General features: G+C 47.6%; 2 protein-coding genes and 1 long non-coding RNA gene across 5 annotated transcripts in view; 1 reads left to right on the plus strand and 2 right to left on the minus strand.

The window, feature by feature from the left end:
* The window catches only part of LOC147100260 (sodium channel regulatory subunit beta-2-like), a 37062-nt gene extending 29798 nt beyond the window's left edge, over positions 1-7264 (minus strand). Inside the window, exon 1 of one of the 2 annotated variants that reach the window (XM_085967773.1) lies at positions 6519-7108. In XM_085967773.1, coding sequence (XP_085823899.1) covers positions 6519-6597 — 79 coding nt within the window. In that variant the 5' untranslated portion in view covers positions 6598-7108. Of the gene's footprint in view, positions 1-6518 lie in introns of both variants that reach the window. The other variant, XM_085967774.1, reaches the window with a different exon arrangement.
* LOC147100259 (uncharacterized) overlaps positions 1-16582 on the plus strand; it is a 207005-nt gene that overhangs the window by 156739 nt on the left and 33684 nt on the right. Inside the window, exon 3 of the long non-coding RNA XR_015073698.1 lies at positions 13019-13140. This is a non-coding gene — a long non-coding RNA (uncharacterized LOC147100259). The remainder of the gene's footprint in view (positions 1-13018; positions 13141-16582) is intronic.
* Positions 11542-16582, minus strand: part of LOC147100261 (myelin protein P0-like) — a 28166-nt gene continuing 23125 nt past the window's right edge. For both annotated transcript variants that reach the window (XM_085967771.1, XM_085967769.1), the window contains 2 exons: positions 13816-13941; positions 11542-11948 (listed from right to left, as the gene is read on the minus strand). In XM_085967771.1, coding sequence (XP_085823897.1) covers positions 11853-11948; positions 13816-13941 — 222 coding nt within the window. In that variant the 3' untranslated portion in view covers positions 11542-11852. The remainder of the gene's footprint in view (positions 11949-13815; positions 13942-16582) is intronic.

A 16582-nucleotide genomic window follows, 5' to 3' on the forward strand; every position in this document is an offset into this window, starting at 1 on the left:
AGAGACGGAGAGGCGGAGAAGTTTAGGGAGTGAATTCCAGAGCTTAGGGCTTTGGCAGCTGATGGCACGGCCGCCAATGGTGGAGCGATGAAAATCGGGAATGTGCAAGAGGACATAATTGGAGGAACCACAGAGATCTTGGTGATTGTAGGGCTGGAAGAGGTTACAGAGATAGGGAGAGGTGAGGCCATGGAGGGGATTTGAAAAAAATGATCAGAATTTCAAAATCGAGGCATTGCCGGACCAGGAGCCAACTTCAGTTATGTGGAGACTGGAGAACCTGGGATTATTCTCCTTAGAGCAGAGAAGGCTAAGGGGAGATTTAATAGAAATGTTAAGTATTATGAGGGTGTGATGAAATATTCCATTCATCACTGCCTGTGACTGTGGTTGGTTTCAGGTTTCCCCTCACCATTGTATTGTATATCATCACTGCCTGTGACTGTGGTTGGTTTCAGGTTTCTCCTCACCATTGTATTGTATATTGGAATGTATGGAATGTACTGTGTGTAGGGCTCCGCCCATACCTGGCCTCTATTAAGCAAGCAGTCTGGCCTCATATCCAGTACTGCTGACCTCCAGATGGAAGACACCTCTCTCCACTGCGTGTTATCTTCTAAGTTAATAAAAGCCTTGTTTTGTTTCGCTAACATCGAGTCTTGGGATTATTGAGGCACATCAATTTTATTAACTTATTTTTCAACACGATGGATCAACTCCTGAAACCCGAACGTTTGGATTTGGATCAGCATGCTCCGGACGCATCAGCACGCTTTGGACACTGGTTTATGTGTATGGAATTCTTCCTGGACAATTCCGCAGCCGTCAAAGACGCTACGGACGCTGCGAGTATGAAACTCGGAATTCTGCGGAATTGGGTAAGCCACCGGGTTTACCCCCTCATCCAAGACGCCGACACGTACCTGGCCGCCTGCGACATCTTAAAGGCGCATTACCAGCAGCCTACGAATGAGGTGTATGCTAGGCATCTGCTCGCCACTCGCGCACAGCGACCTGGGGAATCGGTGGAGGAGTTCCTAGCCACCCTGAAAATGCTTGGCAAAGACTGCAAGTGCCGAGATGTAAAAGCCGCAGTGTACACCGACGAGCTTGTTCGCGATGCCTTTATCACAGGCCTCAGCTCCACTTACATCCGGCAAAGACTGCTGGAAAAAACGGGATTGGACCTGAAACAGGCTGCGGACACCGCGCGATCCCTGGATGTGGCCCAGAGAAACTCGGACGCCTACTCTTCAGCCCGCGCCGTCCACGCCGCCACGTGTGCACCAAGGGCGCCGCCATCTTGGAAGGCATCTTCCCCGCCCGGCAGCCCGACACCGTCGGGGCCCCGCTCTCCCCCCAGAAGCCCTACGACAGCCGCGACGCGTCGGGGACCCAACTGCTACTTCTGCGGGCAGCCAAAGCACACCAGAAACCTGTGCCCGGCGAAAGGCACCACCTGCTTTAAGTGCGGTAAGAAGGGTCACTTCGGGAAGGTGTGCAGAGGGAACCCCGCCGGAAAACCAAAACCCGCCACCGCCGCGTGTGCGCCGTGGGAGCGGCCATCTTGGACGCCATCTTGCCCGACCTCGTGGGGTCCGCCATCTTGTGAGCAGACAGCATGGACGCCATCTTGTCTCTATCAGGGCCCTACAGTGGCATCGGTCACAGTGGACCAGACCAGGCCCCACCCGCTATCCAAATCAATGGTGGACATCGAGGTAAACGGGTGCCGGGTTAAATGTTTAATTGACAGTGGAAGCACGGAGAGTTTTATCCACCCTGAACTGGCACAACAACTCTCCCTAAAGGTGGTCCCTACTCGGGGTACCATCTCTATGGCTGATAAAACCCAGACATCGACCATTCTGGGTTACTGCACGGTACAATTGTCCATTAACGGGACGGTATACGATAATTTTAAAGTATTAATCATGAAGAATCTATGCGCGAGCGTGATCTTGGGCCTGGATTTCCAGTGCAACCACCAAAGCATCACGCTCAAGTACGGTGGGTCCCAGCCGCCCCTCACAGTGTGCGGCCTGGCTACCCTGAAGGTAAAGCCGCCATCGCTATTCGCGAACCTTACCCCTAACTGCCGGCCAATAGCGACCAAAAGCAGGAGGTACAGCTGGGAGGACAGGCGGTTTATCGCGACCGAGGTAGACAGGCTCCTGAAAGAGCGCATTATTGAATGCAGCAATGGCCCGTGGCGCGCCCAAGTGGTGGTGGCAAGGGGTAGCGAGAAGAAACGGATGGTGATCGACTATAGCCAAACGATCAACAGGTACACCCAACTAGACGCCTACCCGCTACCCCGCATATCAGAAATGGTGAACCAAATCGCCCAATACCGGGTGTTCTCCACCATCGACCTCAAGTCAGCGTACCACCAGCTCCCTATCAGACCAGAGGACCGCCCGTACACCGCCTTCGAGGCGAACGGACGCCTCTACCAATTCCTCAGAGTCCCCTTTGGGGTGACGAATGGGGTCTCGGTCTTCCAGAGGGAGATGGATCGCATGGTCGATGACCACCACTTGCAGGCAACCTTCCCCTACCTCGACAACGTCACCATCTGCGGTCACAACCAGCAGGATCACGACTCGAACCTCGAGAGGTTCCTGAAAACCGCACAAAAACTCAACCTCACCTACAACGAGGACAAGTGCGTTTTCAACACCACGCGCCTCTGCATACTAGGCAGCGTGGTGGAGAATGGGGAAATCGGACCAGACCCCGACCGATTGCGCCCCCTACGGGAGCTGCCCCTGCCCAACACTCCCAAAGCCCTGAAAAGGTGCCAGGGGTTATTTTCTTATTATTCCCAATGGGTCCCCAACTACTCTGACAAAGCCCGCCCCCTCTTGAAAGCATCCTCTTTTCCGCTCTCTGCTGAGGCCCACGCCGCCTTCAAAAGCATTAAGCAGGATATTGAGCGGGCCACGCTACAGGCAGTGGACGAGAACACTCCATTTCAAGTGGAAAGTGATGCGTCTGACTTTGCCTTGGCGGCCACCCTCAACCAGGCGGGGCGGCCCGTAGCTTTCTTCTCGAGGACCCTCCAAGGGCCCGAGATCAGACACTCCTCCGTGGAAAAGGAGGCCCAAGCCATCGTGGAGGCAGTGCACCACTGGCGCCACTACCTAGCCGGCAAACGCTTCACCCTACTTACCGACCAGCGGTCGGTAGCGTTTATGTTCAATAATAAACAGAGGGGGAAGATCAAAAATGATAAGATTCTTAGGTGGCGGATCGAGCTCTCCACCTTCGAGTATGACATCATTTACCGGCCAGGGGCCCTTAACGAATCCCCAGATGCCCTTTCACGAGGGATGTGTGCCAGCGCCACCGGGGATCGGCTACAGACCCTCCACAACGACCTCTGCCACCCAGGGGTCACGCGGCTGTTCCACTTCATAAAGTCCCGCAACTTACCCTACTCGATTGAGGAAGTTCGGTCTCTGACCAGGAACTGCCGCACTTGCACTGAGTGCAAGCCTCAGTTCTACCACCCTGATACAGCCCACTTAATCAAAGCTACACGGCCCTTTGAGCGGCTCAGCTTAGATTTCAAGGGCCCCCTCCCGTCCGTCGACCGCAATGTTTACTTCCTGAATATTGTGGACGAATACTCCCGGTTCCCATTCGCCTTCCCCTGCCCAGACATGACCAGCGCCACGGTCATTAAATGCCTCAACAGCCTGTTCTGCCTGTTCGGTATGCCAAGCTACATCCACACGGATAGGGGGGCGTCCTTCATGAGTGAAGAGCTACGCCAGTACATGCTGTCCAGGGGTATCGCCACGAGCCGTACCACCAGCTACAACCCCCGGGGTAACGGTCAAGTGGAGCGAGAGAACGGGACAGTATGGAAAGCAGTCACTCTAGCTCTAAGGACCAAGGGCCTCCCTATCTCCCGCTGGCAGGAAGTCCTCCCAGATGTGCTCCATTCGATACAGTCGCTATTGTGTACTGCCACTAATGCCACGCCTCATGAACGAATGTTTGTCTTTTCCCGGAAATCCACCTCAGGCGTATCCATGCTGTCATGGCTCTCCACCCCAGGTCCGGTATTCGTGCGAAGGCATGTGAGGGGCCATAAGACGGACCCTCTCGTGGAGCCAGTGCACCTACTCCACGCCAACCCCCAATACGTGTATGTCCGGCACGCTGACGGAAGGGAGGACACCGTGTCAATAAAAGACGTCGCCCCAGCCGGTAACGACAACAACCACGGCAATAGCAGCAACAACGACCACAGCAACTCTTACCCACCCACTACTCTTTCATCACCCCCGGAAGAACATCGACCAACGGCACCCCCACCAACTACCCCTTCAACAACCCTGGCGGCACCCCCGGCAGAGACCCAGGAGGCCACCGGGGACACCCAGCCGACACCCGCGACACCACAACAGCCACGTCGGTCGCAGAGGACTACCAAACCCCCGAACAGACTAAATCTATAGAAGGGGTGAATGTGATGAAATATTCCATTCATCACTGCCTGTGACTGTGGTTGGTTTCAGGTTTCCCCTCACCATTGTATTGTATATCATCACTGCCTGTGACTGTGGTTGGTTTCAGGTTTCTCCTCACCATTGTATTGTATATTGGAATGTATGGAATGTACTGTGTGTAGGGCTCCGCCCATACCTGGCCTCTATGTAAGCAAGCAGTCTGGCCTCATATCCAGTACTGCTGACCTCCAGATGGAAGACACCTCTCTCCACTGCGTGTTATCTTCTAAGTTAATAAAAGCCTTGTTTTGTTTCGCTAACATCGAGTCTCGGGATTATTGAGGCACATCAGAGGGGTTTTGATAGAGTAAGTATGGAGATACTGTTTCCACTGGCAGGAGGGTCGGTAACCAGAGGACACAGATTTAAGATAATTGGTAAAAGAAGGGGGATGAGGAGAAATATTTTACACAGCGAGTTGTTGTGATCTGGAACGCGCTGCCTGAAAGGGCGGTGGAAGCAGATTCAATATTAACTTTCAAAAAGGAATTGGATAAATACTTGAAAAGGAAAAATTTGCAGGGCTCTGGGGAAAGAGCAGGGGGGAGTGGGACTAATTGGAGAGCTCTTTCAAAGAGCCGGCACAGGCACGATGGGCCAAATGGCCTCCTTCTGTGCTGTACTGATAATACTCCACCCTTCAGTAAAGTACTAATATAGGATTGGTAATTTTGGTCTCCCTTCTCCTACATTTCACATTATTTCATCACATTCCAACTGGCTGTGGGATTTGTCGGTATTTTAGCTCCTGCTCTCGTTCAGTCTAAGGGCCCAAGGTATCAATCGGAGATTGGCACCGAGGACACGGTTACTGGGTGGCCCCCCAACTCCATCGCGCTCTCCCCACGCAACTGCACATCTGTTTCTGATCACTGGGCAGGGTCAGCTGTGGTTCCCTCCACTGCCAAATAGCCACGCTCCAAAACAATGGAGAAAGCTACAGATTGTCAGGCGTGGCGAAATCTCTGCAGGCGGTCGAAAGCAGTTTGGGTGTCTCTGTACGCGCGACCTGGTCTCCCCTCTTCCCCATTTATTGATGACAGCCCTTACAAGGTGGCCTTTCCCTGCCCTTGTCTGAGCCAGTTCTGAGGAAGGGTCCACACACCCAGTGCACTAACCTGTCTTTTCTCTCTCCCTCTACAGCTGTTGACCAGATCTGGTGAGCGTTCCCAGCATTTTCATGTTTTTTAAAATTTCAGATTCCCAGCATCGACAGGACTTCATTTTTTTTAAATCCCCCCACTCCCATTCCCCCATAGAAACATATAACTCAGTCTTTTCCAGACAATCGCTCTCCCCCACTGTGGGGTAGGATATTAATTGAAGGAAAACAACAATTAGTGATAGGTCGATCATTCCTTTGAATAACACAGCCGACTGCAGCACTGAGTACACCTTTTCTTGAGGACCCCTGAAGATTAGTGACTAGAATATAAAACATATATATCTGATGATAAGGACATTTTGACACACCCTGTAACCAGCCTGGGAGAGAGAGCGAGCGAGCACTCCATTTCACCCTGTATATATGTGTGTGTGTATAGAAAATATTAAATAATCTGAGTGAGTTAGTCCACATCAACAATCTCAGTGAGAGAACAACAGGGAGTCCAAAAAAAATCTGTTTTGACATATGCAATAAACACCATTGTCTGTCTGAAAAGAATATATATATATGTATATAAATACAGTGAGATCCAGACAATATGAAGGGGGTTAGGAAATTCCAATCTGTATGGAGCAGAATATTCCACACATGCAATGACAGCTCATCCAATATTAGATTAAATCTTTATTTTATTTTTCTCTGCAGAAAGAACAAGAGATATGGCAAATCTCTGAGCTTTGGCAGTCTTGCTGATTCAGATTCGACTCTCTCTCTCTCTCAGACCCCCTTCTCTCTCTCTCTCTTCCCCCCCAGCCCACCTCCTCCTTCTCTTTGCTTTTTTTGTTTCCAAAAATCTGGTAAAATGCAATGAATGGTTTGCAACTCACCCCAGCCGCTGGACAGCAGCATCAGGCCGACCAAGCCGAAATGCAGCAGAGGTAGAGCCGGTCTGGCAGTAACTTTCATTGCGAATTTCCCAGAAATGGAGAGCCAAGGAAGGAAGAAGGCGGTGATGATGGGAGGTACAGAACACACACTGTCTCAGCGCCGGGCTGCTCGGCAGAGTCTTGAGCCGAGTTTCAATATGGCTGGGTGTGTGTTTGCTGGAATGGGAAAGGGGTTCATTCGGTGCTTTGGAGGAGGTGAGAGACAACGGCAGTTCTGTTCACTGAGAAATCAATGTGCTGTGGATGGGGGGGGGGGGGTGAAATAACAACGAGAATAGAAAAAAGCAAATCATCAGAATCTGCAAATTGCTATTAATTAACAGGAGCCCTGTTACTGGGAGCCAGAATTATTTATCCCTACACATTTTTCAGGTCTATATTTGGGCTGTGAGGGGGGGGGGGGAACACAGGAAATTAACCATTTAAAGTTGCCTAGCGTAGTTGCATTTAAGGGGAACTAGATAAAACACACGAGGGAGAAAGAAACAGAAGGATGTGTTGATGGGGTGAGATGAAGAGGGGAGGGAGGTGGCTGGTGTGGGGCATAAATACCAGCAGGGACCTGTTGGGCTGAATGGCCTGTTTCTGTGTTGTAAATACTGTGTGAAATACACTCCGAAATAAAAAATATACAGACCTGACTTGCCTATTTATTTCCTTTACATTCAGAGTTTTTTATATATTAACGTTAATAATCTAAATGATGATTTAATCCCTCCCACAAATCACTGAATTTACCTCCATCTCCTTGCCCCTGGATCTAGCTGCAGTTTGAGTTTGCATTCCCTCCCCTCTCTCCCCTTCCCTTCCCTCTCTCCCCTTCTCTTCCCTCTCTCCCCTTCCCTTCTCCCCATTCTCTTTCTCACTCCCTCTTCTCCCACTCCCTTCTCCTTCCCCATCTTCCTTTTGCTACTCTCTCCCCTTCCCCCCACTCCCTCTTCTTCCTCTCTCTTTGATCATCTTTCCCTATTCATTCTATCAAAACCCCTCAATTTTAAAGCCCTCTACTGAATCCTCTTAGCTTTCTTTGCCACTGTGGAAATAAGAAATAGGAGCAGGAGTAGGCCATTTGGCCCAGTATCTCAAATGTCAATAAATATTGAGTATCTCAGTATCTCGAGTCTCTCGCTATAACTATAGTTTCCTATTTCTGTTATCATCCTGGTGAATTTGCACTGTATGATATTGAACAACACAAAAGTGGAGGATTTTCAAACTGTGAGGAGGTATGTAAAATACTTCCAGACATTATTGGAATGGGCAGGCAGGTGGCAGATGCAATTTAATGTGTGCACTCTATGGTTTTAATGTCCATTCTATAATAGGCTGCCCAAAAAACACACACAGTGCACTGACTGTGGCCTTGTACAAATTTATCCTCATCTCCTTTACTGTTTCAGTCTGTGCCCCATTTATAAAACCCCAAATGTGTTGGCCTTTTAATGGTTTATCTACTGCACTCGCACCTTCAAGTAATTCTGTATTTGAACCCTTGGGTCTCTGTTCATCCACACCCTTCAGTATCTTTTCATTGACTGTCTACTCCCCAATACTTGTTTTTGCTCCCCAAAATGTTTTACCTCACACATTAAATTGTATCTGCCACCTGCCTGCCCATTCCACTAATGTCTTTTACAGTCCTCCTCACTGCTTGAAACCCCCCCACTTTTGTGTTGTTCAATATCGTGCTCCCTATTCCTAAACCCAAATCATCTACACATACCGAGAATGCAAGTGGATCCCATGTGGGTCCGCGCAACATCCATTTACCCCACTTTCTATCCATCAACCACCTTTCTATCTGTGCTGTTACATCTCCTTCTATAAAAGAAGCCTGATTTTTTGTAACAAGCCTCCTGTGAGACTCCATATCAAAAGTCACCTGAAAAATCCATATTCACTACATCTACCTGGATTCCCTTTGTCTAGCCAATCAGTCGCTTCTTCAAAAAAAACTATTAAATTTGGCAATCGCGATTTGCCTGTAACAAATATTAAGGGGTTTAGCAGCTTTAAAAGTGGATAAATCCCCAGGCCCGGATGAAATGTATCCCAGGCTGTTAAACGAAGCAAAAGAGGAAATAGCAGAGGCCCTGACCATCATTTTTCAATCCTCTCTGGCTTCAGGTGTGGTGCCGGAGGACTGGAGGACTGCTAATGTGGTACCCTTGTTTAAAAAGGGAGGAAAGGATAGACCGAGTAATTACAGGCCAGTCAGCCTAATCTCGGTGGTGGGAAAATTATTGGAAAGAATTCTGAAGGACAGGATAAATCTTCATTTAGAAAGACACAGATTAATCAAGGATAGTTAGCACGGATTTGTTAAGGGAAGGTCGTGTCTGACAAACTTGATTGAATTTTTTGAGGAAGTAACAAGGAGGGTAGATGAGGGTAGTGTGTTTGCTGTAGTGTATATGGACTTTAGCAAAGCTTTTTATAAGGTTCCACATGGCAGACTAGTCACAAAGTTAAAAGCCCATGGGATCCAGGGCAAAGTGTCAAGTTGGATTCAAAACTGGCTCGGAGGCAGGAAGCAGAGGGTAATGGTTGATGGGTGTTTTGTGACTGGAAGGCTGTTTCCAGTGGGGTTCCACAGGGCTCAGTACTAGGTCCCTTGCTTTTTGTGGTATATATCAACGATCTTGACTTGAATATAGGGGGTATGATTAAGAAGTTTGCAGATGATACTAAAATCGGCTGTGTGGTTGATACTGAAGAAGGAAGCTGTAGACTGCAGGAAGATATCAATAAATTGGTCAGGTGGGCAGAACAGTGGCAAATGGAATTCAATCTGGAGAAGTGTGAGGTAATGCATTGGGGGAGGGCTAACAAGGAAAGGGAATACACATTAAATGGTAGGACACTGAGTAGTGTAGAGGAACAAAGGGACCTTGGAGTGCATGTCCACAGATTCTTGAAGTTAGCAGGCCAAGTAGATAAGGTGGTTAAGAAGGCATATGGAATGCTTGCCTTTATTAGCCATGGCACAGAATACAAGAGCTTCAACTGTATAAAACATTAGTTAGGCCTCAGCTAGAGTACTGCGTGCAGTTCTGGTCACCACATTACAGGAAAGATGTGATTGCACTAGAGAGGGTACAGAGGAGATTTACAAGGATGTTGCCAAGAGTAGAGAATCTTAGCTATGAGGAAAGACTGGATAGGCTGGGTCTGTTTTCCTTGGAACAGAGGAGGCTGAGAGGAGACCTTATTGAGGTGTACAAAATTATGAGGGGCATAGGTAAAGTGGATAGAAAGGACCTATTTCACTTAGCAGAGGGGTCAGAAACCAGGGGGCACAGATTTAAAGTAATTGGTGGAAGGTTTAGAGGGGATTTGAGGGGAAATTTTTTCAGAGGGTGGTGGGGGTCTGGAACTCACTGCCTGAAAGGGTGGTAGAGGCAGGAACCCTAACCACATTTAAAAAGCACTTGGATGTGCACTTGGGATGCTCTAACCTGCAGGGCTACAGGCCAAGAATTGGGAAGTGGGATTAGGCTGGATAGCTCTTTATTGGCCAGCGTGGACACGATGGGCCGAAATGGCCTCCTTCCAGTGCTGTAACTTTCTAAGATTCAAATCCATGCTGGTTGACCTCGATTAACCCTTTCATTTCTAGATGGTCATTAATTTGATCTCAAATAATGGATTCAAAGAATCGCCTAGAACTGACATTAGACTCAGTGGTCTGTAGATATCTGGTTTATCTCCATTCTTGAACATGAGTGTTATATTCATTACCCTCCAGCCCCACAACACAACTTGTACATTTAATGAGCAACTGTGGCCCAACCTTCTCCAACTTCTTTCAACAGTCTAAGGTGCATGTGGTCAGGGCCCAGTGACTTATCCACCGTGAGTTCTGCGAATTGTTTTTCAGAATCTATTTCCTTTTCTACAATTATAACCCATTGTTCCTTGCCCTGCTCTGGTGCACCTACACTCTCACTTCCACCATCATTTGTAAAGATATTACGACTGCTGGTATACGCTGAGTTCACTGATTCTAACTGGGGCAAGCGGCTGGTTGCTTCAGTTGGCTTCAGTGTCACTGCATTTGTGAGGCGGTGATGCTGTTCCTGAGCACTATCCAGCGACCCCTTTTGGAAAGACATCAGAGGGGAGGGCCAGTAATCAGGGGACATGTCAGCTGTGGCTCAGTGTGTGGCACTCTTGCCTCTGAGTCAGGAGGTTGTGGGTACAAGCCCCACTTCCAGGAACTTGAGCACAAAATCTAGGCTGACACTTCCAGTGCAGAACTGAGGGAGAGCAGCACTGTCGGAGGTGCCGTCTTTCAGATGAGATGTTAAACCAAGGCTCCATCTGCTCTCTCAGGTGGATGTAAAAGATCCTAGGGCACAATTCAAAGAAGAGCAGGGGAGTTCTCCCCGGTGTCCTGGCCAATATTTATCCCTCAACCAACATCACCAAAAACAGATTATTTGGTCATTATCACGTTGCTGTTTGTGGGAGCTTGCTGTGCGCAAATTGGCTGTCGCGTTTCCTACATTACAACAGTGACTACACTTCAAAAAGTACTTCATTGGCTGTAAAATGCTTTGGGACATCCTGAGGTCATGAAAGGCGCTACATAAATGCATGTTATTTCTTTTCTAGGAGGGGGAGAAATCCGAGGAGAAAAGGCTATGTGGCAACTCTGAATACTTCCTCTTTGAGGTTCTACACAAACAACCCACACAGTTCAATACTACAATGAAGAACTGTGTTAAAGGGGTGCATACTTCATGAGTGATGGCAAACTTTTTTGTTTGGTTACAAGTTTCCCATGGAACAGAAATCAGATTGAAAAGCGTCATGGAAACACATCTGAGCTCAAGGCAAAAATAACACATTTTGACCTATCCCCCCCCCCCCAACTTCTAAACAAAATAGAAACAAGTTTAACACACAGTTTTTCAAGGAGACAGTGTCCCCTTAACATCATAAACCGGAACTAAAGAAATGGACGAAACGCAGCATTTATTAATTCACAGTTATCTCTTTGCAAACATTAAAATAGAATATTTTTAAAGTTGGACCCAGAAGTGCAGTTTGTGCTTCTTAATGCAATAAAACGGAACCAGTTTGACTCGAAGGGGTTTAAAAAAAAACAGAGCTCAGGGAACCAGTGTTGCTGAAAGAATCTCTCACTCACTCCGTCAAACCAAATCCATTCGACATATTCGTGAAGAATTGTGGGCGTTAATAAAATGATGATTGAATACAGCCTCAAAAAATTCCAACGATCTGCTAGAAAACCCGTAGAGTGGGAAACTACACCTGGTGGGAATGCTCTCCGTAAATGGGATTATTGAGTACCATTGGATTAGTAAACTGGTTGTCTGATTTTCCGGTTCCTAAGAATGAGCGCTGGAGACAAACAAGAGACAGGAAAACATAGTTACAAAGCACGCAGGAATAATTTACACATTTTTCTGAGTTTTCCCCATTGGTCAGAGCAGCTCACCTGGGACAGCTACGACCTTCCGAAATGCTCGACAGGTGGGCGAGACTCCCCAGGGAGTAGCACAACCCCGCAAAATTGCCCCCCACAATATGCACCAGGAACGGATTGCAATTACTTTGTAATACACAGGGTGTAACAGAATCACAGCCCTTTCTGCGTCAGCCGTGGCTCAAGTGGGTTGCCCTCTCACCTCTGAGTCAAGAAGGTTGTGGGTTTAAGCCCCACTCCAGAGACTTTAGCACAAAATCCAGGCCCACACTCCAGTGCAGTACTGAGGCAGTGCTGCACTGTTGGAAGCGCCTTCTTTTGGAGACGTTAAACTGAGGCCCCGTCTGCCCTTTCAGGTGGACAGAAATGATCCTACGGCACTATTTTGAAGAAGAGCAGGGGAGTTCTCCCCGGTGTCCTGGCCAACATTTATCCCTCAACCAACATCACTAACAAAACAGATTGTTTGGTCATTATCTCATTGCTGTTTGTGGGAGCTTGCTGTGTGCAAATTGGCTGCCGAGTTTCCTACATTACAACAGTGACCACACTTCAAAAAGTACTTCATTGGCTGTAGAGCGCTTTGGGGAGTTTGTGAAAGGTGCTATATAAATGCAAGATCTTGCTTCGTTCTATAAATGTCAACCCATGCCGACATCCGATGAGGAGGAAGTTGGCCGGCGCAGTGACTAGGGTTGCCAACTCCGGTTGGACGTATTCCTGGAGGTATCGTCACATGACCCTCCCATCTCCAACCCCCACGCTCCTGCCATTGGTCACCTGACACAACCACCCACACGGCATATCGCCTTCCTGCGCCAATTGGAAAGCAAACAGACTCTTCATTACCCGATGGGATGATTCTTGACTCTCAGTCAAACAGCTTTTTTTTTATTCCCCCCCCATCTCTAATATTTTTATAATGAAAGTGTTCAAAGAATATGAAAAAAAAACATTTTTTAATGCCTGTATAATTTTTCTCCAGGGTTGCTCCCAGCAGTGTCCAGGGGATCAATCTTTTATTCCTGGAGATTCCAGGGCAATCCAGGAGGGTTGGCAACCCTCGGTCTGAGGAAGTATATTATTGCCCTTTGAGAGGCTACAGAGGTGAGCAACAATGATCATTCCTGGTGTTAGGAATCTAGGTTTTACTAATGGAGGTGGGTTTGTTTCCTTTGGAAAACGGAAAACTTTGAGGAGACTTCATTGAAATGTTTGCGATTATGAAGAGGACTGACGAAACTGATCTGGCAAATTGTTCAGTATGGTGAATGGTTCAAATCCCAGTGGACACAAGTTAAAATAAGGAAGTAAGGAATAAGAAGAGAAGGCATGAGGAACTTTTTCCACACAAAGGATAATTGAGTTGTAGAATAAGTTACCAACCTAGGCCAGTGGATCAAACCGTATAAATTAGTTCAAGAGGCTATTGGGTGCATTTTGGAGAAGAAAAAGGGGATTGAGTGATTTGGTGAGAAAGGGGGTTGGTGGGATTGAGAGATACGGTGGGAAGGTGGGTAGTTGGGATTGACAGATATGGTGAGAAAGTGGGATTGAGAGATATGGTGGGAAGGTGAGTAGGTGGGATTGAGATTACTCAAAGAGGGACAGGCCTGTTGGCCAGTTTTGTTAGTAAAATTACTTTACACAATTTGTGTATCCAATGGATGGCTAGTACTCGTGGGTTCCTCACTAACTGTGTATACCAGGTAGTCACGCAGGCATTGTGTAATATCTTCTACTTACATCAGGCTAAAGGAATTATTCCTTCAAGAATCTTACCATTGTAACATAAATTTCATCTTCACCAGTCTTTGATTCCTCATTTTTCTTTCCTTCCATGGGATTATTCCCTCTGTCTCTCTGGAGTGGAGGTCTCCTGGTCATAGTGAAGTAACGGTCTGTCTCCTGATTGTTGGTGAACATATTTGTTTTGTTTAAACAGCTGTAACAGGTTATTCACTCTTCCTTCACTTTCTAATTTAATTTCTCCCAATCCCCTCTCGTTTTTCTCCAATGCCTCATTGGGTCAAGGCAGTGTGGAACTCAACAGCCTGGACCAGGGAGGCCCAAGGTTCCACCAGTGGTCCACGCTGACTTTAGCTGCGGCAGAATTTGGGCCGCACTTTTGAGCTCTGAGCCCCTGTCGGGAGAACATCAGCTGGGGTTCCTGCTCCTGACCTAGTGATTCCTTCTGGAGAATACATGCCAGGTAAAGGCAGGATCAGGCTCAGCTGTTATTCCATGGATGGATAACTTGCCAACATTCACTGTTTGGACTCATATATGAAGAATGACTGCCTCAGTGTGGTGCTGAAGTCTGCCAACACCTGAGGACCAGGACCTTCAGGAGAGGAGAGGAGGAAACTGAAACAATAAAACAAATATCTCACAATAACAATTGTCTCCAATGTCAACCAACAGTTGAGGAAACCAAACAAAATATGATTAGCAGATAGTCTTCAAAGCTTTTTGGCATAGAAGTGGGCAGCAAATTTAATTATCTTATTTAGTGAATAACCCACCCACCTGATCACATCACCATACCAAAAGTAGTCAAGGATATGAAAATGCCATTGGCCTAATAAAACCCATCTCTCCAGTACCCAACACTCCTAGCAAAGCTCATCCCTCCAGTACCACAACTCTCCCATTGAAGCCCATCCCTCCAGTTTCCTAGCTCGCCCTTCAAAGCCCATCCCTCCAGTATCCCAACTCTCCCATTGAAGCCCATCCCGCCAGTATCCCAACTCTCCCATTGAAGCCCATCCCTCCAGTATCCCAACTCTCCCATTGAAGCCCATCCCAACAGTATCCTAGCTTTCCCAACAAAGCCCATCCCCCAGTACACCAATTCTCCCATCGAAGCCCATCTCTTCAGTACACCAACTCTCCCAACAAAGCTCATCCCACCATTACTTCAACTCTCCCATTGAAGCCCATCCCCCCAGTACACTAACTTTCTCATTGAAACTCAACCCTTCACTACCCTAACTCGCCCATTGAAGGCCATCTCTCCAGTACTCTAACTCTTGTATTGCAGCTCATTACTTCAATACCGCAACTCTCCCATTGGAACTCATCCCTCCAGTACCCCATTGATGCCCATTCTGCTGTACCTAAATCCCTACACCCCTGCCTGACAGATCATTCTAAACATTTCTCACACTTTAAGTAACACCTGTTTTAAATTTACTGTTCACTAATTTAAATGTATAATCTCTGGCCTTGCTACTCTGATTTTATTTGAAGCAATATTCTGGGCTCACCTTATCTATACCATCACTGATGTAATAAAACTCACTACGCACTTGGTTCGAGTATAAAGCAAGGCTTTAATCAACTTGTTTCAGAATATGGAGGTCTAGTTATCTTTCACTAGTTCCTGTTTACAAAACATCCTGGACAAGCTGGGCCCACGCCTGAGTATTTATACTCCTTGGACGGCGCCACCAGCTGGCCGTCCAGTGTTATTTCATGAGTCTTTCTTCATGGATCATAAGATTCATAACAATCACTTTGTTAAGTCGACAGATATTCCCACTGCGGGCTGTGTGTTGAAAGTGGAGGGGGAGGTGTTTGAAGATATAGAAGCACTGGAAAAGGCGCAAAAGAGATTCACAGGAATTATACCAGAACTAAGAGGTTATAAGTATCAGGGAAGACTGAACAGGCTGGGGCTCTTTTCTCTAGAAAAGAGAAGGCTGAGGGGTGACCTAATGGAGGTCTTTAAAATTAAGAATGTGTCGATAAGGTGGATGTAGAGACGATGTTTCCACCTGTGAAGGAGTCCAAAACTGGGGGGGGGGGGGGGGGGGGGATGGGGGCCATAAATATAAGATAGTCACTAATAAATCCAATAAGGAACTCGGAGAGTGGTGAGAATGTGGAACTCGCTGCCACAAGTGGTTGAGGCGAATAGCAGAGATGCATTTAAGGGGAAGCTCGATAAACACATGAGGGAGGAAGGAATAGAAGGATATGTTGGTAGGGTGAGATGAAGAGGCTCGTGGAACATAAACACGGCATGGGCCTGTTGGGCCGAATGGCCTGTTCCTCTGCTGTAAATACCACCTGATTCTATACCATTTAATATCTATAGGGGGAGAAATTCGGTATCGCCCCATTTGGGGCGCAATTATCGGCCGGGCGCAAAGTTTAGCACCTGGCGCTAATTATCGCCTCCGACTACAAACTTGGCATCTATTGCCCCTGGAGGTGATTGGAGCACTAAATCAGGCGCTACACACCTGTCTTAAGGCGCTAACGCCGAGGAGCGAGGCGCTACCTCAGAGTGCTAGCAAAGCTCATGTGATGTCAGTCAGCGATGGAACACAGACACACTGGCGCCGGCCAGTTCTTAAAGGGGAGGGTCGATTTTGCTCTCCATCCACACCCTGCTCATTGCAGCCTTGAATCTCGGCCTGGAGAAACCTGTACATCAAATCTGTTGGAAAGAACAATGGAGAGGCCCAGGGAAAGAGCTCAGAGTGCAGCCTCCATAGTCTCTTCTAAATCGATGCAAGGAAGGTCAAATCAAAATGAACCT

Source organism: Somniosus microcephalus, chromosome 26, assembly GCF_052327205.1.
Source record: "Somniosus microcephalus isolate GS21.2 chromosome 26, FLI_Smic_1.0, whole genome shotgun sequence".
Classification (NCBI taxonomy): domain Eukaryota; kingdom Metazoa; phylum Chordata; class Chondrichthyes; order Squaliformes; family Somniosidae; genus Somniosus; species Somniosus microcephalus.